The following is a 25,674-nucleotide window of genomic DNA, read 5'->3' as shown; positions in this document are numbered from 1 at the left end:
GTGTCCTGACTCATTTTTCATGTTAGCTCGCTGTTATGTAACATCTGACATAACCTGAGATAAAAATGCATGTAGAATTATTCTGCTTCCCTGATTAATTCTGTAAACTGATGTTATAACTTACCTCACCAGCTGATGTAATCACTGTAATGATGGTTTCAAAACACACCCCCGACTATAAGATCCACAAACTTGAACATAAAAACATGAACTATAGAAAAAAATAACAAAACCCGGATACAGTGCATCTCTTCTGATTGTCTGAAATCCTCTGATCTCTGAAGAGTGCTCTGTTGTCTACAGATGCATCACTTTTGCTCCATTTGTCACAGATATGTGGTGCTGAAGGGAGAAACTAGTCATTTGCAGGTGAAAAACAGCGTTAAGACTCGTAGCAGCAGATTCAAGCAGTTGTCGTTGTGTACTTGTGTTTGTGCTCGAAAAACCATCTGAGGAAAATAAAAATATATAAATACTGATCTGTGGATGTATCAAATTCATCCGTGACTTCACATTGTTGATGCAGGTGTGTGAATGTGTTTATATCCAGATTCACTGCAGCAATAATAGCACAACATGTGAGAGTACGAGCTTCTGGATTTGTGATTCGTAGAATAGGATTTGTGTTTCTGCAATGAAGGATCCGAGAAGTATTGTGTTGTGTTTGTGGGAGAGAGAAAAACATCTACAAGTTTGCAGCTTTTGTCTGTGTCTTCAAGTTTACTGATACACATGTGTGGCTATTCTCTACAACTACAGATTCTGCTGTCAGACACTCAGATGTTTTGCACCAAATTTACCTTCATACTAACACTCGTGGGTGGGTGTGTGTGTGTGCGAGTGGGTGTGTGTGTGTGTGTGTGTGTGTGAGAGAGAGAGAGAGAGATTGAGTGCAGGTCCAACTAACGGTTTCATTTTGAATGCATAACTGTCTAAGTGTTATTTTAATTTTTTAATAAACTAGTTTGAATATTTGAATACTTGCCTAAAAGAAAAACATGATGAAATGACTCTAGTGCTTTAAGAAATGGAACACACACAAAAAGATCTCAGGAAAGTGCTTTAATTTGCACCGATTATTAATCTACTGGAAGATGCCCGAGCAGAAACTAAAACACTGATGCTGGGTTAATAGACAAAAATACACAATCTGCACAGACTGACGCAGCAGAGCGAGATGCAGAGTTTGAAACCCAGTATTTAAACAAAATACAAAAAAAAGTAAAGTAAATCACATATGCCTCTCAAATAAAAATAAGACACAAATTTCAACATGTAAGAGTTTCTCAAATATATATACACACCGGAAAAGTTTTAGCACATGCTCTCCCGTATACTGAGTCTGGGAGGTACGACATGCATCGGTCTGATCAAACAGCAGCCTAATGAGAACAGAGGTCACGCTTCACACGTCGATGCTGATGCGAGCGAAGCGGTACTGCAGGGACGAGGGGTTTCGCAGCAGAACAAGGCCGCGCTGCTCCGCCGGCTGCTGCAGCATCATGTGCAGGAGTCCAGACACGCTGATGAAGGCCAGCGCCTCGCCGCAGCCGGCAGCCAGAGAGAAGTCTCCCTGCATCACCCATCCCAGCGTCAGCCGGCTGCAGTGGGGCAGAAGACGGGGCAGCGGCGCCGGACACACGCCCCTGACCTCACCGGCCGGCTCCAGCTGCTCTCTGTGTCCAGGCTCCTGCGGCCCACTGCTGCGTGCGTCTCGAAGCAGCTGCTGGAGGTCAGAGGTCGTCGGGACGCACACCATCGCATGCAGCGCTGGCTGGCCTTTGCTCAACAGACGCAGACGCACCCACACCAGACTCCGCCCACATTCCCGCCGCAGCTCCACAGCCACCACAGGGGTCAAAGGTGAGGAGCGCCGACAGCACGCCGACAGCCGCCGCAGCAACTTCAGAGTCCTGCAGACAGACAGACGATCATGTGACAGACGATCATAGGTGCGTTCGACTTCATGCAGCACGTCGCAGACCGATCGGCGGCTGACTTGAAGCAGTGCATGCCGGTTAGAAAACTTGTCCGACTTGAACCGGCGCCAACGCTACGTCACGGTCACGTGTGGCATCAAAGTACCGCGAGAGCAGCCGGGGCAGTTTCTCCAGAGCGACTGCAGAAGCGCTGATGACAACAGCTGTTTCACGATTGGCCAAATTCACCACATGACAACAATGACGTGTGTTTCTAACGTCTTCAAATCCAATACAGCTCAAATCTGTTTTTAGAACAGTAAAGACTTTACTGTAGTCGCAATGTTATATAGAGTCACGTTTATCATAAACACTGATAAAAGCATATATACCTCCACTTTATTATTATTTAAATAGTTTACGTTGAACTTTATTCTTGAGCAGATGGCGCTGTATTAAGCAGTATATAAAGGGTGTTTCTGTTGCTCCTGAAAACGTTTCTGAAACGTCTGTGTATTTGACTAATATTGCATTTTATTCACTTCATCTGTGATAGAGTATGCAAGCACCGCGTGAGTGTCACTAACGGGAGCAGAAAGTGTCCAGCTTGACATATCCGTTTTCAACTCTGCCCCTGACTGCAAGCGGCTGCTCTCGCTGATCTCCGTCTGTAGCCGTGCTTCAAGTCAAACGCAGCTCATGTGCCAGACAGACGGTCATGTGACACAGACGGTCATGTGACACAGACGGTCATGTGACACAGACGGTCATGTGACACAGACGGTCATGTGACACAGACGGTCATGTGACACAGACGGTCATGTGACACAGACGGTCATGTGACACAGACGGTCAGTAAGCGGTTTTGCCTATTGCTCGCATGCCACTGTTGGCACGCGTGCTATAGATTGCTGACCCCTGATATAGTGGATAGGGAGCGATTTCGGCCACAGCTTGTGAGTCGTGTAGTGTGTGACTGACCTCAGGACAGTGAAGGGTCCGGTTCCGCAGCCGCTAGCCGTCTCTGCGGTCACTAGCTCCCCCCACTCCTCCGTCAGCTGTTGCCAGGGGCAACGGAACGGTGCCAAGCAGCCGTGTTTGATGTAGTTGGTGCGTTTGGATGGAGGACGTCTGAAAGCAGCGAAGTCATTTTCTATTTCATCACGACAGACATAAAATGCAAGATTTCTCAGCACAGCACTCACCTTTTGAACTTCTCTAGAAGCTCCGCCTCCTGCTCTGATTGGAAGCGCTGTCCTGCAGGGCAGTCTGGGTAATCGTGAGGGAAGTGAGGCTGTCCCATGAACTGGGAGTGTTTGACACTCATGTGGAGGCCACCGACACGAACACCGCGATACACCTACAAAACACATTTATGAGCGTCTGAGGAGTAAAGTGAAGTAACGGAGTGTGAGGCGGCAGAAACGCTGAACAAAACAACCATCTGTCCGTGATATTCCTGGAGAAATACAGGGTTTATTACGCTTCTCCTGTGACTCCAGTGAAGATGCATCTTGTTTTCAGCGTTACTGACATGGAAAGCTTTGAAACGAAGATGTGATTGGTTCTGTTTGTCAGTAACTAACAGCAGCAGAAGCTCAGACGACGGGGAATGTTGTGTCTCAGCCCACTGTCGGATCAGTCCATCTCCAGCGGTCCAGTGATGCTGCTTGACCATTTTTAACTTTCCTCTTTTTTTGTGATTACGTCTATGTATTGGTTTCACAAAATCCTCATTTATTTTAATCTATTTCACCACGGTCTTTGTGTCAAATTATTTAAAAACTTGTCCCCCTTGGATGTTTTTTCAAGGCTCCTGCTTGAAAACCACTGTTTTATTGCAAGTCAGTTATAAATATAATTACTGTAAAATACTGTTCAACAATTCTGATATATGTTACGCTTATATAACGTGTTCATTTTTCAGAAATGAATAAAGCAGGCTTATCTCTCTGATTTCTACTAGTTCTGTAACCAGCAGAATATTCCTATCCAGTGCCCCACCAGAGATGGGTGTTAGATGTTAACCCTAACCCACTATGTCGAGGTGGACCAGATGCAGACCGTGTCAGTACGCACCAGAGGGACCCAGAATGCCATTCCCCAGCCCTTGGGCAGCAGCAGATCCCAGCCAGAGCCCCAATGCAGACGCTCCTCGCCCCGAACACGACCGCCCTGATGAACCAGCAGCAGAGGAACAGCAGCCTGAGGAGCCAGCCTCGAACCCGGAACCAGCAGCTCGCTCCGCATCCGGTTCAGCTCCTGACAGACAGAGACAGAGAGAGAGAGAGAGAGACAGAGAGAGACAGAGACAGAGACAGAGAGACAGAGACAGAGACAGAGACAGAGAGACAGAGAGAGAGAGAGAGAGAGAGAGAGAGAGAGACAGAGACAGAGACAGAGAGAGAGAGAGAGAGACAGAGAGAGACAGAGACAGAGACAGAGACAGAGAGACAGAGAGAGAGAGAGAGAGAGAGAGAGAGAGACAGAGACAGAGAGAAAGAGACAGAGACAGAGACAGAGACAGAGACAGAGAGACAGAGAGACAGAGAGAGAGAGAGAGAGAGAGACAGAGACAGAGAGACAGAGAGAGAGAGAGAGAGAGAGACAGAGACAGAGACAGAGAGAGAGAGAGAGAGAGAGACAGAGAGAGACAGAGACAGAGACAGAGACAGAGACAGAGAGACAGAGAGACAGAGAGAGAGAGAGAGAGAGAGAGAGAGAGAGAGAGACAGAGAGACAGAGACAGAGAGACAGAGACAGAGACAGAGAGAGAGAGACAGAGATGAAGAGAGAGAGAGAGAGGTCATGGGACCATGATCTACATGAGCTCTTGAATTTTCTTTTTTGTTTGCTATTTTGAGATGAGAAATAGATGAAAAATCTACAAAATCTAGAAGAATACTACATACAGACACAAATTTTCATGAAAAGAACTCAGAAAATACAGTATTTATGCTTTTAAAACCAAATAACCAACGCAGAGGATCAGAGCATCACACTTCTAGCAGCAGGCCTGCTGGAAAATTGGAGGGAAGGTTAAAACAAGAAGAAGATCCACTTATTCACAGAGAGAGAAGCAGTGAGTACAAACAAAACTGCACTGGAAACCTTTTTCCAAATATAAGGGCATAAAATTTATATGTTTTGTATTTTTATAAGCTAAAATGCTATAAAGCTAAAGCTATGGCTAGCCCACACTCTGGCATTCCTCAATGTATCAATTCAAATGAGCCAGAGAAAATCAGCCAATCAGAGCAGCAGCTCCCATCACCCCACTGCCATATTCAGATGAGCTCCCCACTCACCACCATACAGTATCCCTCTGAGATCAGAACTGACTCTGCAAGGAAAAACTACAAACAGAAACTTCTTTCTAACAATCCAGAGACTCTGTTTGCAGATCTATTCAAAACTGGAGAAATCTGCAACCTCATTTTCTTCTCTGATCACCCCAGTGCCTGGCATAAAGCCATCATCAAACATTACCCCTCTGTAAAAAAAGAAGGCATCTGTAATGGCTGGAAAGTCAAAATCAGAGAACCACAAGACCCCGATAGCACTATGATGACTGTGAACATCTACAAAAACGGAACAGTCATGGTACAGGGGAACCTGAAGTTATTCCAGGATGACTACAGAGCAATAGCTGAAACTGTGAAACACGAGAAAGCTTTGCTATCTGAGAGTCTGTCATCAGAACAGAATCCACAGAACAGCAGCTCAGATCTCAGGCCCACTCCTGCAGAAACGGCTAAAACTGAGAACATCCCATCCTCCCTGCTCAAATCCATCCCTATACTTCAGGAGCACTTCATGAAGCTGGAGATGGAGATGGTGCAGCTCAGAGAAACGGTGCTCAAACAGCAGCAGTCACACACATGTGCAGCTCATACTGAACTCCAGCAGAACACAGAGCAGCAAACACAGAGACTGACAGCCCTCACCCAGCAGATGAGAACGCTTCAGACGGAGAAGGACAGCTATCAGTGTGAGCTGACCGCACTGAGACTTCAGCTACAGGACAGAGAAAAGTCCACACTAGAGATGAGGCAGCAGCTGAGAGAGATACAGGAGGAGAGAGAGCAGCAGAACAGCGAGATCCAGGCCCTGAAAGAGCAGCTGAGAGAGATACAGGAGGAGAGAGAGCAGAGAGAACAGCTGAACAGTGAGATCCAGGCCCTGAAAGAGCAGCTGAGAGAACTCCTCCTGGCCAGAGAAGAACCAGCACAGACCCACAGAGCTCAAACATTGCCCTCCACCCCAAACTCACCAAACACAGGGAGTCAACACCCACCCCTCAGCGCAGACTCAGAGAGACCCGGCCCAGACAGCTCACAGCCATCACAGCGCCCCCTGTCAGGCTCCCCAGCACAACAGCATCAGCCCTCGTCTCACAACAGCCCAGCACAAACCAGCACAGAGGAACCTGAAGTAGCTCTACTCATCGATTCAAACGGCAAATTCATTGATACAAAGAAACTTTTCCCCCGACACAGAGCTGTTAAATTCTGGTGTCCCACCACCGACAAAGCCCTGGAGCTCCTGACAGAATCCCAGCTAGGCCGGCCCAGCCACATCATAATCCACACGGGCACCAACGACCTGAGGAGCCAACAGGACCGAGTGTCTGACTCCCTCAGAGCCGTCGTGGAAAAAGCTAGAGAAACCTTCCCCAACTCAAAAATCACCCTGTCCACTCTACTCCAGAGGAAAGATTTCCATCCCAAAACAATTAATAAAATAAACTCTAGCATCTCCAGACACTGTGCCCTCCTGCCCAACGTACACTTGGCCCACCATCCAGACCTGGACACCGACTGCCTATATGACCACGTCCACCTTTATAAGAACCTGGTACATATTTTTGCAAAGAAACTCAAAGATGTCGCTCTAAACAGGACCAACCAGACAAGTAGAACCAGTCTTAACCCAGCCAACCCAACGAGACACACCTCAGGAAACTACATCCCAGCCAACACCTCATCTAGAGCCCCGACCGGAGCACCGCCCAGACCTTCAGCGCCCAGACCTTCAGCACCCAGACCTTCAGCTCTCAGGGGTCCACACAAAGCTTCAGCGCCCAGAGAGTATCCGTACGGACAGAGACTGTCATATAACAGCCCCAACGCTCCAGCGGCTGAAGCCCGACCACAGCAGAGCCCGGCCCAGCCAGACAGACCGAGCTACGCCCAAGCTGTCAGCGGAGGAGCGAGCCGAGCTAACGCTGAACTCCACGACATCCAACACATGCTGAGTATCATCTGCTCTCACTTACTCACACACAGTGGACAGTGGTAAAAAAAAAAAAAAAACAAATATATATATATATATATAAAAATATCTCTGTGTATGTATGTATATATATGTATGTGTATATATATATATACTTAGATATACCATTTACCAAGCCACATTGTTAGTATAAGTGTACATGTAATTTAAAATGGATTTGTTGATGTTTTTGAGTTTCTACCATAACATTACTTCCATCATTCATTATTTTCTTTTACTCTATTGTATTTTTGTATCATTCTCTTTTCTCAAAATGGCAAACAAACCATACCGATTATTTTAAAAGTTTGAGATGAAATCACTTAGTTTTTCTACATGGAATATTCAAGGTCTAAACTCCTCAGTCTTTGGCCTAAAAAGTAGAAATTCTGACTTTATGAAAGAACTTGAAGACATAGATGTCATCATCTTACAGGAGACCTGGTGTAGAGGAGATGTGTTCACTGGCTGTCCCTCGGGATACAGAGAGATAATATTACCATCAGTCAAACTCACATCAGTCACACAGGGGAGAGACTCGGGAGGGATGATCATCTGGATTAAATCTGAACTGGCCATAGAATTAGTTAAGAGAGATCAATACCACCTGTGGCTGAAAATACAAAAAGGATTAATATCAGCATCTCAGCCTGTTTTCCTTTGTGCCATATATATACCCCCCCTCGAGTCTCCGTATTTCCAAGAGGAAACCTTTCAAAACTTTGAACAAGAAATCAGCCATTTCCAGGCCCAGGGAAACGTGCTGCTTATGGGTGATTTAAACGCTAGAACCGGAGAACAATTAGATTTCTTAGAATCACACGGTACCAGATTCATCACTGGCAATAACGACTTGTACCCTTCTTACCCCGCCAGAGAAAACTGTGATCAGACAGTGAACGCTCACGGACGGCAGCTGCTGCAGCTCTGCCGAGGACTGGCTCTGTACATCGTCAACGGAAGACTGCGAGGAGACTCGCTCGGCCGATACACCTACAGCTCAGCTCTCGGTAACAGCACTGTAGATTATACCATCACAGATCTCCACCTTTCCTCTTTGAGAGCATTCACAGTCAAACCCCTGAAACCTTTCTCAGACCACAGCCAAATCACACTCTATATAAAGCAATCTGAAACATCACCCACACCAATTAGGACACAATATCAAATGATCAAAATTATGTCATTCAAATGGACAGAAAACAGCGCCACAAATTACATCAATGCTGTTGAATCTCCAGAAATACAGTCCCTCTTACACTCATTCCAAACACAGGCATACCCTAAAAATCAATTCGGCATCAATCAGGAAGTACAAGATCTAAACAACATATTATACAAAACAGCACAAAAGAGTCATTTGACCATTGTTAAACCAAAGAAAAAATGTTTAGATACTGACAAATGGTTTGATTTGGACTGTAAGACTCTGAGAAAAAACCTCAGAAATCTATCAAATCAGAAACACAGACAACCAGATAATCCGGACCTCCGCCTTCATTACTGTGAGGCACTAAAACTATATAAAGCCACACTCCGGCGGAAAAAAGCACAGTTTTTGCAAAACCAGTTTGAAGAAATTGAAAAATCTATAAATTCACACAAATTTTGGGATAAATGGAAATTATTATACAAACCAAATCAAGAAACTCTGGCCATCCAAGATGGGGAGACGTGGAAAACTCATTTCCAAGAATTATATAGCCCGACCCAAATACAAAATTTGAATCAAAATGAAATAATTAATAAACTAGACAATTTAGAAAGATCGATTAAAGCGAATCAAAACCCCTTAGATTTCCCCATAACAATGAAAGAATTGGAAGATAAACTACGGGTCCTCGAGCCCAAGAAAGCCTGTGGTGTCGACAGCATCCTGAACGAGATGCTGAAACACACAGAGCAAAGCTTCAAACTGGCCATGCTAAAACTCTTCAATGATGTTCTGTGTGTCGGGTTCTTCCCTGAGATCTGGAACAAGGGCCTCATCAGCCCCGTTCACAAGAACGCAGATAAACTAGACCCCAACAACTACCGAGGCATCTGTGTGAACAGTAACCTGGGGAAGGTGTTCTGTAGCATCTTAAACACCAGACTGTTACACTTCCTTACGAAGCACAATGCCTTGAGTAAATGCCAAACTGGCTTTCTTCCAAAATGTCGCACATCCGATCACATTTTTACATTACAAACACTAATTGACAAATATGTACATCAAAACAAAGGAAAGATTTTTGCTTGTTTCGTTGATTTCAAGAAAGCATTCGATTCAATCTGGCATGAAGGACTATACCTAAAACTTATCGACAGTGGAATAGGGGGAAAATTCTATGATTTGATCAAATCAATGTACACAGCCAGCCATTGTGCGGTTAAAATTGGGAACCAAAGAACCGAATTCTTCCCCCAGGGGCGTGGAGTGAGACAGGGATGCAGTTTAAGCCCCACCCTCTTCAACATCTACATCAACCAATTGGCCAACACATTAGAACACGCCCCCTTTCAAGGTCTCACTCTACACGACACAGAGATAAAGTGTCTTCTCTACGCAGATGACCTGGTCCTCCTGTCGCCCACTGCAGAGGGGCTTCAGGACAGCCTGAATCTGCTGGAGGATTACTGTCAGACCTGGGCCCTGACGGTCAACCTCCAAAAAACTAGAGTAATGATGTTCCAGAAACGCTCCAGATCTCAGGGACCAACACACACATTCACACTATCACACAGAACCATTGAAACCACAAAAACATACACTTACCTCGGCCTGAAAATAACCCCAACCGGTAACTTTGCTTTGGCTGTGAATGAACTCAAAGAGAAAGCTCAAAGGGCTTTCTATGCCATAAAAAGATCCATTAAAATTGACATCCCAATCCAAATCTGGCTCAAACTTTTCAAATCTATAATTGAACCAATTGTTTTATATGGCAGTGAAGTGTGGGGTCCTTCTATAAAATTTGACTTCTTAAATTGGGAAAAACACCCGATCGAAACTCTACATTTAGATTTTTGTAAAAGAATACTTAAAGTTCAAAGAAAAACTCCAAACAACGGATGCAGAGCAGAATTAGGCCAATACCCTCTGCTTCTAAACATCCAAAAAAGAGCCCTGAAATTCTGGAAACACCTAAAAACAAGTGACCCCAACACATACCATTACAAAGCCCTAAAACACCAAGAGCTGAGCGTAAGTAAGAGTCCCCTCCTTCAGCTGGTGCTGAGACTGACTGAGCTCACACACACAGAGCTCAGCCAGCCTCAGGACACACACACACTCACACACATTCGGCCCACACACATTATAAACACAGAAAAAGACAAGTACATCACCCATTGGACAAACACCATTAAAAACCAGCACAAACTGGAATGTTATTCGGCCCTAAATCGAAAATACACTGTTGCGATCTACCTGAGCACCGTGAGTGATGTGAGACTCAGGAAAACACTGACGATGTACAGACTCAGTGAACACAGTCTGGCCGTAGAGACGGGCCGGCGCAGACAGACCTGGCTCTCTCGTGAGGACAGACTCTGCTCGCACTGCATCCTGGGAGTGACGGAGACGGAGCTGCACTTCCTCACAGAATGCACAAAATATACAGCTATCAGAGACCAATACTACCCCAAAATTAATAAAATATTCCCCCAATTTAGCACATATAATCCAACCCAAAAACTCGGTTTCATTCTTGGCGAAGAAGCCAAATGTTGTAATATAGCTGCAAGATTTGTAGCATCTTGTCATCTCCTGAGGGACAGCCAGAGAGAAACAAACAGCCAATAAACACACACTCACTCACAGCACAAACACACACACATTACAGCTACACACATCTATACAATGTTCAGTTTTCTAAGTTCAGTTGTTACATGATGTCTGTAGTATAATCTTTTATTTATTATTATAATTCATTATTTATTTTATTAACAGTTAGCATTGTTTTGTTTTTGTTATATCTAGCCATGTGTTTATGTAATAATGCTTTTATTTAGTTTCATTATTACTATTATTTTCTATAAGCTTTACTAAATTTTCTATGTTGTTTTAATGCTTTGGCAATACAGAATGTATGTTTTTGTCATGCCAATAAAGCTTTCTGAATTGAATTGAATTGAGAGACAGAGACAGAGACAGAGACAGAGACAGAGACAGAGAGAGACAGAGAGAGACAGAGAGAGACAGAGAGAGACAGAGAGAGACAGAGAGAGACAGAGAGAGACAGAGAGAGACAGACACACACACACAGACGTGACTTCATCATTACAGTCATGAACAAGTGTCACAGAACAGATCAGCTCATGTGTGTTTACCTGCTCAGACAGCCGGCTGTGTGTCACACGCTCTCGAACCGACGCGTCCCACAATGCACTCTGACTGCAGTGAGCCGCAACTCCTCTGAGAGTCAGATCTCTCACACGACTGTCCTCTAACACACACACACACACTCTGAGCATGAAAACAATCACAGCGTGAACAGTCCTGATGTGTTTGGCTCTGGTGCAGTGAGACAGTGCTGTGTGTGTGAGAAAGAGACAGCGTCTCAGGCCCTGCCAGGATTCGAACCTGGTTCATCTGCATGGAGACGCAGCGGCTCCCTGAGCTCAGGGTCAAACACACACACACACACTCCTGCACCCATCTCACTGTGCAACGCAGCGGATTCGTGTGTACCTGCGCTCTGCTGGAGGTCAGGTACAGATTTACCACGTTTCTGAGGTAAAGTGAGTCTGGGATCATCTACAGTCAGTCCCAACACACAGCCTGCTGGGAGCTCTGCTGTCGAACACACACCTGTAACACACACACACACACACGCTGAGCAAGACTTCAGTCTCCATCTAAAGCAGCACTGGTGTCATGAGTCAGTCTCCTTCACCTCTCAGCAGGCGGAATATGTCTGTCTGCTGCTGATGGACGCTCACACCGGCCTCATCTGCGCTGTGATTGGACGCCTCCGTCTCCTGCAGACACGAGTGAATCATCAGCGCACCAATGACTGACAGACACATCAGCGCGAGCGTGATGTCATCAGCAATCTCTCACCTCACTGGCTGGATGGAGCGTGTCTGTGAGCACCATGTGGGCCAGCGGACCAATCAGACGATAGCGCACAATCTCCATGGTCAGGTCACTACACGGGATATCAGGAAAGATCACATTTCACAGCTGACCCTCACCCTGAGCCGACACGTGCTTTACAGTAACATCTGGGCCCGTGTTCATGAGAAATCTTAGCTCTAAGAGCTAGTAACAAAAAAATTCTTAAATTCTTAGAAATGTGGGCGTTTCCTCTTAAAATTAAAGAAAAGATCCTAGTAAAGACAAAAGTAATTCAGAAAGCATCTTTACCCTTAAAAGAGGTCTTAAGGTCCAAAATTGTTAGGAGTACGGACAAGGACTTTTAAGGGGCTGAAGAGTTTCTTTAGCAGCGGAGAAAATGGATGAAACATGAAGGAGAAATGTGTTGCACACAATGCATGAGAGTGAGTTAATAAGACGCTACACATTAGATCCACTTGATTGGCTCTATGACTCTCTCTCCTCTCCACCTGTAGCTGGTGTGTGGTGAGCGCACTGGCGCCGTTGTAGTGTGGCAGCCGTCGTATCATCCAAGTGGATGCTGCACACTGGTGGTGGTTGAGGAGAGACCCCCCACATGATTGTAAAGCGCTTTGGATGTACAGCAATACATAAAGCGCTATATAAATGCATCATTCATTCATTCATCGTGTTTGTGATGATCTTATTAGAGACATGCTAACATCTCCGACACCGCGCTGAAATGCCAAAGCGCCAGAAATGGATGTAATCACTACATTAATAACATTAACATATTTGGCAACTGGAAAAATGCAACAATGCAGCAGTGATGATCTGGGTCTGTTACAACCTTCTATAAACAAAGAGATCACACAAAGAATTACAGCACTTTCAGAACCGTATTGTGTCGCTGGTCATTTCCTATTAAATACGGTATAAGTATGACAGCATGGTAAATAAAAAATAAAGAATATATATACATATATAATGTGTGTGTATGGTAAAACAGGAAAAATTATGCCTGTAATTTCAAAGCAAAGGCTTATAATAGACCCTACTCTTCCTCCTTGGACAACCAACCAATCACAGTCTTCAAAAGACTGTGTCATAGCTAGCAATGGGGTCAGCCCCGCCTCCTCACCTTGTCTTTTCGTGGCTCAGAGTTGCTCTCAGATTGGTCCTGAATCACTTTTAAGCTAAGACTCCTAGCATGGGCGATTCTAGGATTTTTCAACTAGGGGGCACAAGAGGGGCCACAATTAATAGAGAGGGGCCAATTTTATGTTGTGTACATATGCAAAACTGTAGATATCCGAATTATTTAAATTTCAGTAAGCTTGAAATCTTTTATTTATTTTTTATTATCTGTTAATGGCATTTATTCACTGCAGTAAATCTGAACAGTCACACAATTTGTGTAAACGTTTCAGAAGTGAAAAATGGTAATAAAATAATCCAACGTGTGAATAAAGTAAAGCCCACAAAAATAATAATAATGCTTTAATGCTGAGCCAATTGATGAGTGCAGTTGATGGTCATCAGAAGGCTGGTGAGAGAGAGTGCTGTGCTGTGTGTGTGAGTGAGTGAGTGAGAGTGCGTGTGTGTGTGTGTGAGTGAGTGTGAGAGAGTGCGTGTGTGTGTGTGTGTGTGTGAGTGAGTGTGTGTGCGTGTGTGTGAGTGAGTGAGTGAGTGTGTGTGAGTGAGTGTGTGAGTGTGAGAGTGCGTGTGTGTGTGTGTGTGTGAGTGAGTGTGTGAGAGCGAGAGAGTGTGCGAGCGAGAGAGAGTGTGTGCGAGTGTGTGTGTGAGTGTGTGAGTGTGCGTGCGTGTGAGTGAATGCATGTGTGAGTGTGTGTGTGTGTGTGAGTGAGTGAGTGAGTGAGTGCATGTGTGTGAGTGCGTGAGTGCATGTGTGTGAGAGTGCGTGAGTGCATGTGTGTGAGAGTGCGTGTGTGTGAGTGCGTGTGAGAGTGCGTGTGAGAGTGCGTGTGAGAGTGCGTGTGTGAGTGCGTGTGAGTGCGTGTGAGTGCGTGTGTGTGAGAGTGCGTGTGTGTGTGTGTGTGTGAGAGTGCGTGTGTGTGTGTGTGTGCGTGTGTGCGCGCGAGAGAGTGTGCGAGCGAGAGAGAGTGCGTGCGAGAGAGTGTGTGTGTGTGTGTGTGTGAGAGCGAGAGAGTGCGTGTGTGTGCGCGAGAGTGTGCGAGCGAGAGAGAGAGTGTGTGTGCGTGTGACTTTGATCAGAGGCGCTTCAGTGGCTTGCAGTTTGTATAAGTGGTTCTCAGACGTTTTACAGCGGTGTACCCCCTCTCTTCCACTTAGACTGCAGTCACACCTTTTATTAAAAAGGACAACATTTGCCCCCTTAAATTGATTACAGGTGTATTTTTTTTTACCTTTATAGAGGCAAAGGTTTTCTATCCTTATTAATTGTATGTAATGTTTTATGTCATTCTTAATATTCCATTAAGTGTATTATTAATATAATAAATAAAACAAACGCTAGCAAAAGGAAGTGATACTTGTAGATTTAAAGTCACCGTCTTAATGAGCAAGGCGTCGCGGCATTCATTCATTCAGTAACGAATCAAAAGGCTGTGGTTATGAAAGGGTTATTCATTAAAAAGGGACTCTCTGAATGGTTCAAAGCCGCAGATTCGTTCACTAACGAAACACCGCTGTATGTTGTACGCACACCAAATGTTGCAGATTTCGTTGGAACTATTATTTCGTTACAAAATATAACAAACAATTTTGATACTGCATTTAAAATGTAAAATGTTCACTTAATATCACCTTTTTTGTAGAACTGTTGTATAAAATCAGGTCACATTTGCAATCATTTGGATATTCAAGGAAAATTGCATTCTCGTATTTTAAACATGACAGATCAATCCGTGCTGCGGTTAACACACACACTGCCGCTTACAATGAGGCTCTTCTGACCGGGAATATGAGCGAGTACAAAGCATCGTGCTATGCTCTCCGTCGTGCAGTAAGAGCCGCCAAACACAGAGAGAGAATTGAGTCTCATTTCCAGCTCAATGACTCTCAACGGATGTGGCAGGGACTGAGGACCATCTGTGCCTTTGGAAACAAATCCTCCGCTGAGGTGAGAGCAAATCCGTTGCTGGCCGACGAGTTAAACATCTTCTTCGGCCGCTTCGATGGCAACGGCGGCGGCGCATCTCTGCCGACCAGCGCGTCAGGAAGCAGCAGGCAGAGCAGCGATGATCCTGTAATCACCGTGTCGGAGGATGAGGTTCGGAGGGAGCTAAAGATAGTGAACGTCAGGAAAGCAGCCGGACCTGATGGGATAACCGGCCGTGTTCTGAGGTCCTGCGCCGCTGGTTTGTTCACTTCCATCTTTAATGAGTCCCTTGCTACCTCCGTGGTCCCCACCTCATTTAAAAAAATCTGTCATTATCCCTGTGCCAAAGAACAATAAACCCTCTTGCCTGAATGACTATCGCCCAGTTGCCCTCACATCTATAGTCATGAAGGTTTTTGAGAGACTTGTAAAGAGCCACATCTGCTCCTCCATCCCTGATACTTTGGACCCTCTTCAGTTTGCCTATCGCCCAAACAGATCTACAGACGATGCCATCTCTCACGTCCTCCACTCTTCCCTCACACACTTGGACGGCAACAATGGGAATTATGTAAGTCTGCTATTCATTGACTATAGCTCAGCTTTCAACACTATAGTCCCCATCAAGCTGGCATCTAAACTCACAGACCTCGGCCTAAACTCCTCACTCTGTGACTGGATTCAAGACTTCCTCACCGGCAGAACTCAAGTGGTGAAAGTTGGCCAGTTCACCTCAAACTCCATCACTCTGAACATAGGAGCCCCACAGGGCTGTGTCCTGAGTCCCCTGCTCTACTCTCTCTACACGCATGACTGCGTGTCCTCTCACAGCTCCACATCTATTGTCAAATTCGCTGATGATACTGTGGTTCTGGGCCTCATCTCCAACAACGATGAGACCGCATACTTGGATGAGGTAGAGAGACTCACATCATGGTGCCAGGACAACTGTCTCTCTCTGAATGTGAGCAAAACTAAAGAGCTGATCATGGACTTCAGGAAGAGACAGCAGCAGCCCTACACTCCTCTTATGATCAGTGGGACCCCTGTGGAGAGGGTGAGTAGCTTCAAGTACCTCGGTGTAAACATCTCCGAGAACCTGACTTGGACTACACACATCCAAACACAGGTTAAGAAAGGCAGGCAAAGACTGTACCATCTGCGACAGCTGAGGAAATTCAGGGTCTCACCAGCAATCCTGAAAACTTTCTATTCAGGGACCATAGAAAGCGTATTGACTCAGTGCATCTCAGTGTGGAATGGAAACAGCTCCAATCAGGACTGCAAAGCACTACAGAGAGTTGTGCGCTTAGCTGAGCGCATCTCAGGGTCTGCTCTCCCCTCTCTGCAGGACATCTACCTCAAACGCTGCAAAAATAGAGCTGTCAAAATCATCAAGGACTCTAATCACCCTGGTAACCATCTATTCACTTTACTTCCATCTGGTAAGCGCTTCCGTAGCCTGATGGCAAAAACTGAGAGACTTAGGAGGAGCTTCTTCCCCCAGGCCATCAGGCTCCTAAACCCTAACTCTGTGTCATAACATCACTTGACTCCATGTAAATATCACCATATCAATAAGCTATTCATAATTTTTCTCTACCTCATATTGCTGCTATTATATACCCTGGACAACTTTTTGCACATTCCTCTTATTACTATTTAAGTACTGACCTGCACATTTATATTTATATTTTTTCATCTTTTATTTTATTCTCTTATTTTTTCTACTTTTCTTAATATTTGTATACTTTATAATTGCACTGTCCTTGGAGCGGACCTGACCTACATTTCACTGCTGGTTATACTCTGTATAATTGTGTATGTGACAAATAAAACTCTTGAATCTTGAAAAACAATAACTCACACAGTCTGTATCGAAGAGAGTTTCTTAAATCAAACTCAATGTACAGTTGGTGTCAATAGTTGCTCTTCATGATATAAGGGCTACAAATCTACTTTAAAGATGAACGGAAGCGTGATTGGCTAAAGCAGCATACTAAGCGGGCCTTCTATCACATGCACGGGATGCAGTCAGTTTTGACCGCAAAAGATGAGGTAATTTAACTGGATCTCATATAGGCTATTTGACCATTTACGGCACTCCCATTATCCTGCTTTTATATTAGAAGTGACATTTTGCTTATCAGAAATACACGCTCGGTTTTAATGTTACTTTAATTTGGGGTTGAATTAAATGAAAGCCAAAGCTCGCGTACCCCTCCATCATCTCACTATCCCCAGGGCTACTCGTATCCCAGTTTGAGAACCACTGGCCTAAATAGTTAATGTCGCAAATTACTTTTTAAAGTTTAATTTCAGTTCTTATAAAGTCATTATGGAGTCATGCGAGTCGAGACTGATTTAATTTAGAGTAGGCTATTCGTTCTCAACTCAAAGTCAAGTCATTTATTAGAAATCTTTAAATTCACAAATGCAGTCATGTAACTCAAGACCTCCACCTCTGATATTTACAGCTTTTAAAGTGTGGAATGTGAGAAACATCATATAATTTGCTTCAGAATCTCAATATCACTTTGCGTACTGGACAAAAAAAACAAAAAACACAAGCCTAATTGTGCTGTCTGTCATAACACTGAAAGAGGGCAAACTCTAGCGCTGCAACTCGCTAACTGAAAGAGAAAAAAAAAAGGTATTTAAAATTAATCAACTTCAATGTGCTTTTTCATTGGAAAATAGCAGCTGGCTTAGGTCCCGGTTGTTGAGAAGAAGCTTTTAAATTAAAGCCAAAAGATATTTGAATTTTTGAGTGACAGACACGTAGAAGGGTAGGGGCACACTGGGGGGCCAATCAGTTCTCAGGGGCCCCCATGGCCCCTCCCCTGGCTACGCCACTGAGTCCTAGCTAGAAAATTTTAAGCTAAATTAGGAGCTCCCTGAGAGGATTCTTAGAATCTTTAAGAATACGGGCCCTGATCTCTAGTGCTAATTCAGCACAACAACTCAAAACACCAGACACATCAGTGCAGGACCAAAGCTGCTTTAGATGACAGATGAGGACGTGCTTTCACATGTTTCTGATCACTGATCATCATAAAGCAGTCGGAGGTCCGTGTGTTTATGGCACCTGATGGTGATGGCGGTGCCAGGGGACTGCCAGCGCACAGGGGCCCCGGCGGGACGCGTCCCGTCCCCCAAGAGCCTTTTGGAGGGTGGCTCATCGTCTCCTTCGTCTCTCTTCCTCTTCCTCTCTGCAGATGGCTCCACGGCGGGACGAGACTCCTCCGAGACGGACACGACACACCGACACACCAGCTGCAGCTCCGACAGCACGTCCTGACACACACACACACACACGTGTATACATATCACATGAGAAACCACAGGCTTGTAACGTGTTGGTCAACATTTGCATCCGAGTCTGCTTCTGGCTTAAATGTTTGACCTGTTTAAGGGCCGGATGGATCCAGATCCACAGCTGTCTGTCTGAGGCGTCAGGGACCCGGGGCCTCCACAGGAAGTCAGCAGGACCCAGAGAGCCTTGAGGAAACTGATCCGCTTTGTACAGATGGACGCTGCCCTGACGAGCCCCTGAGAGGCACGACGCCGCTGCAAACGTGGGACCTACACACAAATATAAGCTCAGAGACGATATCAACAATCTCTGATGAACCACAAACACACACACACAGAGAGAGAGAGAGAGACACACAGAGACAGAGACAGAGACAAAGTCAATGTGGACCAGCAACTGTTTGGTTACCCTCATTCTTCAAAATATCTTATTTTGGGTTCAGCACAAGAAATTAATAGAGGTTTGGGAAACATGTGAGTGAGTAAATAATGACAGAAATTAAATTTTAGGGTGAACTATCCCTTTAATGACAGTCGACAGCATGTTTAGTGTCCTGTCCCTTTAAGAGCTGCACGCATCTAATATACAGACACGCATCCGTTTCTCTCAACTATTTACTTTCATTTTAGAGATAACCAACTGAGTCTGTATGTAAACCTTGTGTGTTTGACAGTATTAGCACAAAAGATAAGTTAGTTGAGTAATCAGGCGCTGTTAGACAGGCTTTTTAGTGTCCGTGCTTCAGGTGTATGTGCTCAGAAAAAGCGCACGTCAGACCAGCGCGCGAATTAAAAATTTAACCAGCATGGCTTGTGTGCAAATAATGTACTTTTGCGATCGCGAATAAGTGCAGTGTCCTGTCTGAGTAACTCTACTGCTGTATGTGGTGTTGTACAGTATATAGAGACGGAGACCAGAACTGTATTTGATATAATGTGTTCTGTAGCACGATACTACCATATTTCTTCAAAAGCAGATCGTGGAGACATTTTTATCATCCACGATCAAAAATCGTCATATCGCACACCCCTAGATCAAATACACACGACAAATTCAAAACTGCAATAACCAAATTATTCAACATTGTTTTGAGTGTAGGATATTTTCCAGACACCTGGAATCAAGGCCTAATTACACCCATCTTTAAACACGGAGACAAGTTCGAGCCAAGCAGTTACAAGCAATAATCGAACCAATTGCACTATATGCAGTGAGATATGGGGACCTCTAAAAACCCAAGATTTCTCTAAATGGGAAAAAGAAGAAATTGAAATTATGCACACCCAAATTTGTAAAAACATCTTAAAAAAGTTAACAGAGCGACCCCAAACAACTTGTGCAGAGCTGAATTAGGACAATACCCACTATTAATTAATATTGAAAAGAGAGCTGTGAGATTCCATCAGCAGCTGAAATCCAGTGATCCGAGCTCTTACCAGACTGAAGCCCTGCAGAAGAGTGCACTTTTACAGCTGGTACTCACACTACACCCAAACCAGCACAGCACAATCAGACCCAACCAGATCACACAACTACATCACCTACTGGAGAGATGCCACTGAAATACAGAAGAAGATGGAGCTGTATCTACACCTGAAAAGAGACTACAAACCAGCAGAATACCTGATCTGTGTGAAAGATCACAAATGAAGAAAGACACTAACGAAGAACAGACTGAGTGATCACTGTCTGGCTATAGAGAGAGGACGCCAGCCACGAGAACAGAGACTGTGTTCACTGTGCTGCAGAAAGAGCTGGAAACAGAGGAACATTTCTCACTGCACTGTGATTACTATCACAACATCAGAGCGGCAGATTTAAACTAATTACAACAAATTAAACCACATTTTATGGCATTACCAAATGCAGAAAAATTAAGTCACATTTTAGGAGAAAATTCCAAAATGATCACAACAGCAGCAAGATATGTATCAGCCTGCCACAAACTAAGACTATCAGCCAGTGGACAAAACTGGAGCAAGATCATCTCTTACATGTTGTACAAAGATGTGTGTTTTTTTATATTTATTAACAATGTCTTAAATATTTTTCTTGTTTGTGGAAAAAAAGAAAAAAAAAAAAAAAAAAAAAGTATACACGTACATATTTACTTTATTTTACAGATCTATTGTTGTTCTATGTATTATATAATTGTTTGCTCCTTATTCATTAAATGGACAATGCTTTGGCAATACTGTACAAGTCATGCCGAGAGCGAGCAAGCGACACAGAGCGACAGAGCGACAGAGCGAGACAGAGCGACAGAGCGAGACAGAGCGACAGAGCGACAGAGACACAGAGACCGAGAGAGCAAGAGAGCGACACAGAGCGACAGAGCGACAGAGACCGAGAGAGCAAGAGAGCGACAGAGACACAGAGAGAGAGAGAGACACACACACCTGTTTGTTTGCTGGTGAGTCGAGCGAGGGCTTGCAGAATCTGTTCTTCAGATCCATGAAGCTCCAAACAGCAGAAATATGACAAATCCTGAGAGAGAGACATGCTGATATTATTGTGTGCTTGCTTTTTAGTTGTATTTAGTAAACAAAATACATTTAAATTAATTACAAATCAGGAACATAACATCACTAAAGCCCTATTCAGACAGGATTAGTTTTACACGGAGAGGTGGGGTAAAGTAATTATTATCAGAGCTTCTCAGTTATTTTAGTCTCGTCCGAATGCGCTCTCTCAGGAATCATTGCAGACAATGTCAGTAAAGATTACGGAGACTTTTACCTTCTGTAAAGAGGTCCGGAGAAATTACCTCAGGTAATACTAATCCCGTACGAATAGACCAGCTGTAAAATATACATAAATATTCCGTCATTTCCCACGGGTTTTCAAATATGGAGGCGCTTGAAGCTTTCAGTTGCGTTCTAGGCAGAGGGACAAGTCGGTGGCAAACCTCAATGCTTTTCAACAAAACGATGCAGGATTTCTAATCTCGTGCGAATCGGCCATGAATATTGCAGACGTCCTGTGGTAAAATTGCATTACCCCATCTACCCCTGTAAAACTAATCCCGTCTGAATAGGGCTTATGACAACAACAATCTCCAGAAGTGAGCAAAACCAGAACAAAAAACCTGCATTTGGTGGCACCCTGAAAGGAAATGTTTATTTGTGCATTTTTTCATCTGTCTGCTGTTCTTCTGTGCTGGAGAAGCTGATGGATTGAGGTCTAACCCTGATCTACTGGATTGAGAGTGAATCCACCGCTCTGTCAGATACGCAGATTCACTTATCTGAACGCCATCAGTTCGTAGCAGTGACTGAAGAGGTATCAGATCAATCACAAGTGCAGTATGGAGTACCTCAAGGCTCAGTACTAGGGCCGTTACTGTTCACGCTTTACATGTTACCCTTGGGAGATATTATCAGGAAACATGGTGTTAGCTTTCACTGTTATGCTGATGATACTCAGCTCTATATTTCTTCATGGCCTGGTGAAACACACCAAATTGAGAAACTAACAGAATGCATAGTCGATATAAAAAACTGGATGAGTAACTTCTTACTGCTAAATTCTGAAAAAACAGAGGTGTTAATTATCAGACCTAAAAACCCCACATGTAATAACCTAGAACACTATCTAACACTTGACGGCTGCTCTGTCAATTCTTCTTCATCAGTTAGGAACCTAGGTGTGCTGTTTGATAGCAATCTTTCATTTGACAGCCATGTTTCTAGCATCTGTAAAACTGCGTTTTTCCATCTCAAAAACATATCTAAATTGCGACCTATGCTCTCAACGTCAAATGCAGAAATACTAATTCATGCGTTTATGACCTCAAAGTTAGACTATTGTAATGCTTTATTGGGTGGTTGTTCACCACAGTTAGCAGCTAGAGTTCTTACTAGAACCAGGAAGTATGACCATATTAGCCCGGTTCTGTCAACACTGCACTGGCTCCCTATCATACATCGTATAGATTTTAAAATCTTGTTAATTACTTATAAAGCCCTGAATGGTTTGGCACCTCAGTATTTGAGCGAGCTCTTATCACATTATAGTCCTCCACGTCCGCTGCGATCTCAAAACTCTGGCCATTTGATAATATCTAGAATATCAAAATCAACTGCAGACGGCAGATCCTTTTCCTATTTAGCTCCCAAACTCTGGAACAATCTACCTAACACTGTTCGGGAAGCAGACACACTCTGTCAGTTTAAATCTAGATTAAAGACCCATCTCTTTAACCTGGCTTACACATAATACACTATCGCATTTCTATAATTCAAGTCTGTTAAAGGATTGTTAGGCTGCATTAATTAGATCAACCGAAACCGGGAACACTCCCCATAACACACGATGCACTCGTTACATTGTTAGAAGCATGGCATCTATGCTAATATTAGTCTGTTTCTATTCTGTTTCTCAGTCCGTGTCCGGATCAGATGGTGGATCGGTGCCGGGAGATTATGTCTCTCTGATCGTCGGCGGAGGCCGGACACCTGGATGAGCTCCGGGGACATATCCCCAGTGAAGACCTCAACTTAAAATACAATAAAACTAAAAATAAAAAAGAAAATAAAGATATAATAAAATACCTAACCACATAATACTATTATTGTTAGAAATTGCAACAATATAAAATAGAAATAAATACATTTAAAATTTTAATTAAATCAATAATTAAACAATAAATAAACAATATCCTGGTCAGAGGAGAACTGCCCCCCCGACTGAGCCTGGTTTCTCCCAAGGTTTCCTCCATTCTGTCTCAGAGGGGAGTTCTGGTTGCTTGCCTCCGTCTCCTCTGGCTTGCTCAGTTGGGGACTCTTAATTTCTAGTGATTATCGTCAATTTGATTTCACAGATACTATTTAAACTGAACTGAGCTGGACAATGACATCTCTGAATTCAATAATGAAATGCCTTTAACTGAAAATTGAGTGTTTAATCTTATTATTATTCATTACTGACACTCTATCCTCCAGTTTGATACTGTTAAGTGCTTTGACACAATCTGTATTGCTAAAAGCGCTGTATAAATAAAGCTGACTTGACTTCATTTCACTTTGTACACTTATTCACTGCGGCTGTGTAACTTGTGTTTAATAACATCGTTTTGATTGTATAGTAACTCAACATCAGCGCAGGGTCTGCGGTGCAGCAGGTGAAGTATGGGACGGGGCAGTTATATTTTCCTGAAATGATGAGGTGTAAGTGTGTGACTTCTGTTCTCGGAGAGAACGACATGTAATGAAGTGATGAAGCGTCACCTGCAGCAGCGCGTGGGAGCTCATGGCTCTGTAGCTGGCTCTGAAGCTCTTGGCCGTGGGTTTGAGCGCCAGACAGTAGCTCCACGTCTTCTGCATGTGGAAGCGCTTGGCGTGCCAGATGTGTGTCTCCAGCCATTTGTTCTTCCTCTGTCTGCGATTGAACTCCAGCAGCAGGTTCCCATGTCTGCGGCGCGCTCGACGGCTCCTGCTTCTGGGCAGCTGCTTCTCTTTCTCTGGAGCGCGCTGACTTCGCTCGGCCTGGACACACAAACACAGCGTGAACGAGGAATAAGAGTCCCAGAATCCCACAGCACTGATTCACCCGGCGCACACAGACCCAAGTTAATGAGCGTGTGACGTGGGATGGTTCACCCAAAAATTTCATTTCTGAATTTGATTCAGAATGTCATTAATTACTCACCCTCGGGTTGTTCCAAAGACTTTCGTTCATCTTCAGAACACAAATTAATGATGAAATTAAAACCGAGCGCTCTCTGACCCTCCAGACAGCAAGGGTGCCATCACGGTCATCAGGTGCCAGCTGTTCAAAAGGGTTTATCTGGATCAGAATGATCTGGATTTTGGAAATAGGTTGGATCACCCTTATCCAGAAACACACTTTTTCAGATTTCCAAATCTGGATTACTAGTGCTCTACGGAGCCCCTAAAGGGACATGATGATGGAGAGAAAATGAGATGGGGGGAAAAACTGCTAATGTTTTGCATTGCATTTACACAAATAACTGCTTCTGACTGCTCCATCTCTGGATCGAGCCAATGTAGCTTACAATTACTGATTAAAAAAACAATTAAATACAATATTTGTGTTTGATATTGGCAGCTGTTTGGGGATATATTACATGTTAAAATGTTGCATTTTTTGGACCAGTTTTAAAAAGTTTTTTTTTTTTGTTTGTTTTATTTAAAAAGTTTTGCTCCAGAAATCTACCGTTCTGCTGGGATCAGAATAATCTTGTTTTTTTAATCAAAAGTATCCCAATCTTACTAAAATGCTTTGAACACAGACTGAAGATTTAATCCAGATCAAAACTAAGACTGGATTTTGTGATCTAATCTGAATTTAGAATCCTTTTTTCTTTTGAACAACCCATTATCAAGATCTGATCCAATCCGATGGCCAAATGCTGATCATTTCTTTTGAACAACTGGCCCCAGGGCTTCAACCGTAAGGTTACAAAGCTACAATAACAGATTTTGTGTGGAAAGAACACAAAAATAAAGGCTTTATTCAATGATTTCTTCTCTTTCAGGTCAGTCTGCCAGCACTTGCGAGAGCACGCATGAGGATGAGCAATTAACGACAGAGTTTTGATTTTTGGGTGAACTATCCTGTGATGGGAATGTGGCCGTCGGTCAGGTTCTGCTGGACTCAGTACCAGTCTCTGAGCTCCCTCTCGCAGACGGCTCGGCAGTCTCTTGGAGCTGTGGCTCATGGCTCGTCTGCGCATGTGTTTGGGCAGAGCGTTGAAGATGTGGCAGCTTCCTGCAGGTTTACTGACGGCCTTCAGCATAGCGTTCACTTCAGCAGCGCGCGCTTTAGCGAAGGACGAGGCTGCAGGGAGAAATCAACTTCAAAAACTTTGCTTCATTAACACTTAGTTCACAAAAATAATTACATTTTGCACTATATTCCCTCATGCTACACATTTCATCAGTTCTTGCATTTGCCGCTGTAAGCCTTTCTTTCTTACACAGAACAGAACCACACAGATCTTTCCCTCACAGCCAAACAGGATCAGACTGAACTTCAGCTCGACTTCAGATCACATTAACGTCTGAGTGCAGTCAAA

The 25,674-nt window shown here is 44.1% G+C and overlaps 1 protein-coding gene across 2 annotated transcripts in view; it reads right to left on the bottom strand.

Annotated features, from left to right (window-relative positions):
* Nucleotides 1-1,044: 1,044 nt before the first annotated feature.
* The window catches only part of LOC306878137 (ribonucleases P/MRP protein subunit POP1-like), a 28,469-nt gene continuing 3,839 nt past the window's right edge, over nt 1,045-25,674 (bottom strand). For both annotated transcript variants that reach the window (XM_079430276.1, XM_079430277.1), the window contains 13 exons: nt 25,261-25,436; nt 23,864-24,121; nt 21,035-21,122; nt 18,726-18,904; nt 18,408-18,616; nt 12,241-12,328; nt 12,074-12,158; nt 11,869-11,988; nt 11,508-11,623; nt 3,999-4,181; nt 3,125-3,279; nt 2,901-3,050; nt 1,045-1,913 (listed from right to left, as the gene is read on the bottom strand). In XM_079430276.1, the coding sequence (XP_079286402.1) occupies nt 1,406-1,913; nt 2,901-3,050; nt 3,125-3,279; nt 3,999-4,181; nt 11,508-11,623; nt 11,869-11,988; nt 12,074-12,158; nt 12,241-12,328; nt 18,408-18,616; nt 18,726-18,904; nt 21,035-21,122; nt 23,864-24,121; nt 25,261-25,436 (2,315 nt within the window). In that variant the 3' untranslated portion in view covers nt 1,045-1,405. The remainder of the gene's footprint in view (nt 1,914-2,900; nt 3,051-3,124; nt 3,280-3,998; nt 4,182-11,507; nt 11,624-11,868; nt 11,989-12,073; nt 12,159-12,240; nt 12,329-18,407; nt 18,617-18,725; nt 18,905-21,034; nt 21,123-23,863; nt 24,122-25,260; nt 25,437-25,674) is intronic.

This window comes from Barbus barbus, assembly GCF_936440315.1.
Source record: "Barbus barbus genome assembly, chromosome: 12".
Classification (NCBI taxonomy): Eukaryota; Metazoa; Chordata; class Actinopteri; order Cypriniformes; family Cyprinidae; genus Barbus; species Barbus barbus.
This window is presented reverse-complemented; position numbering and strand designations above follow the sequence as displayed.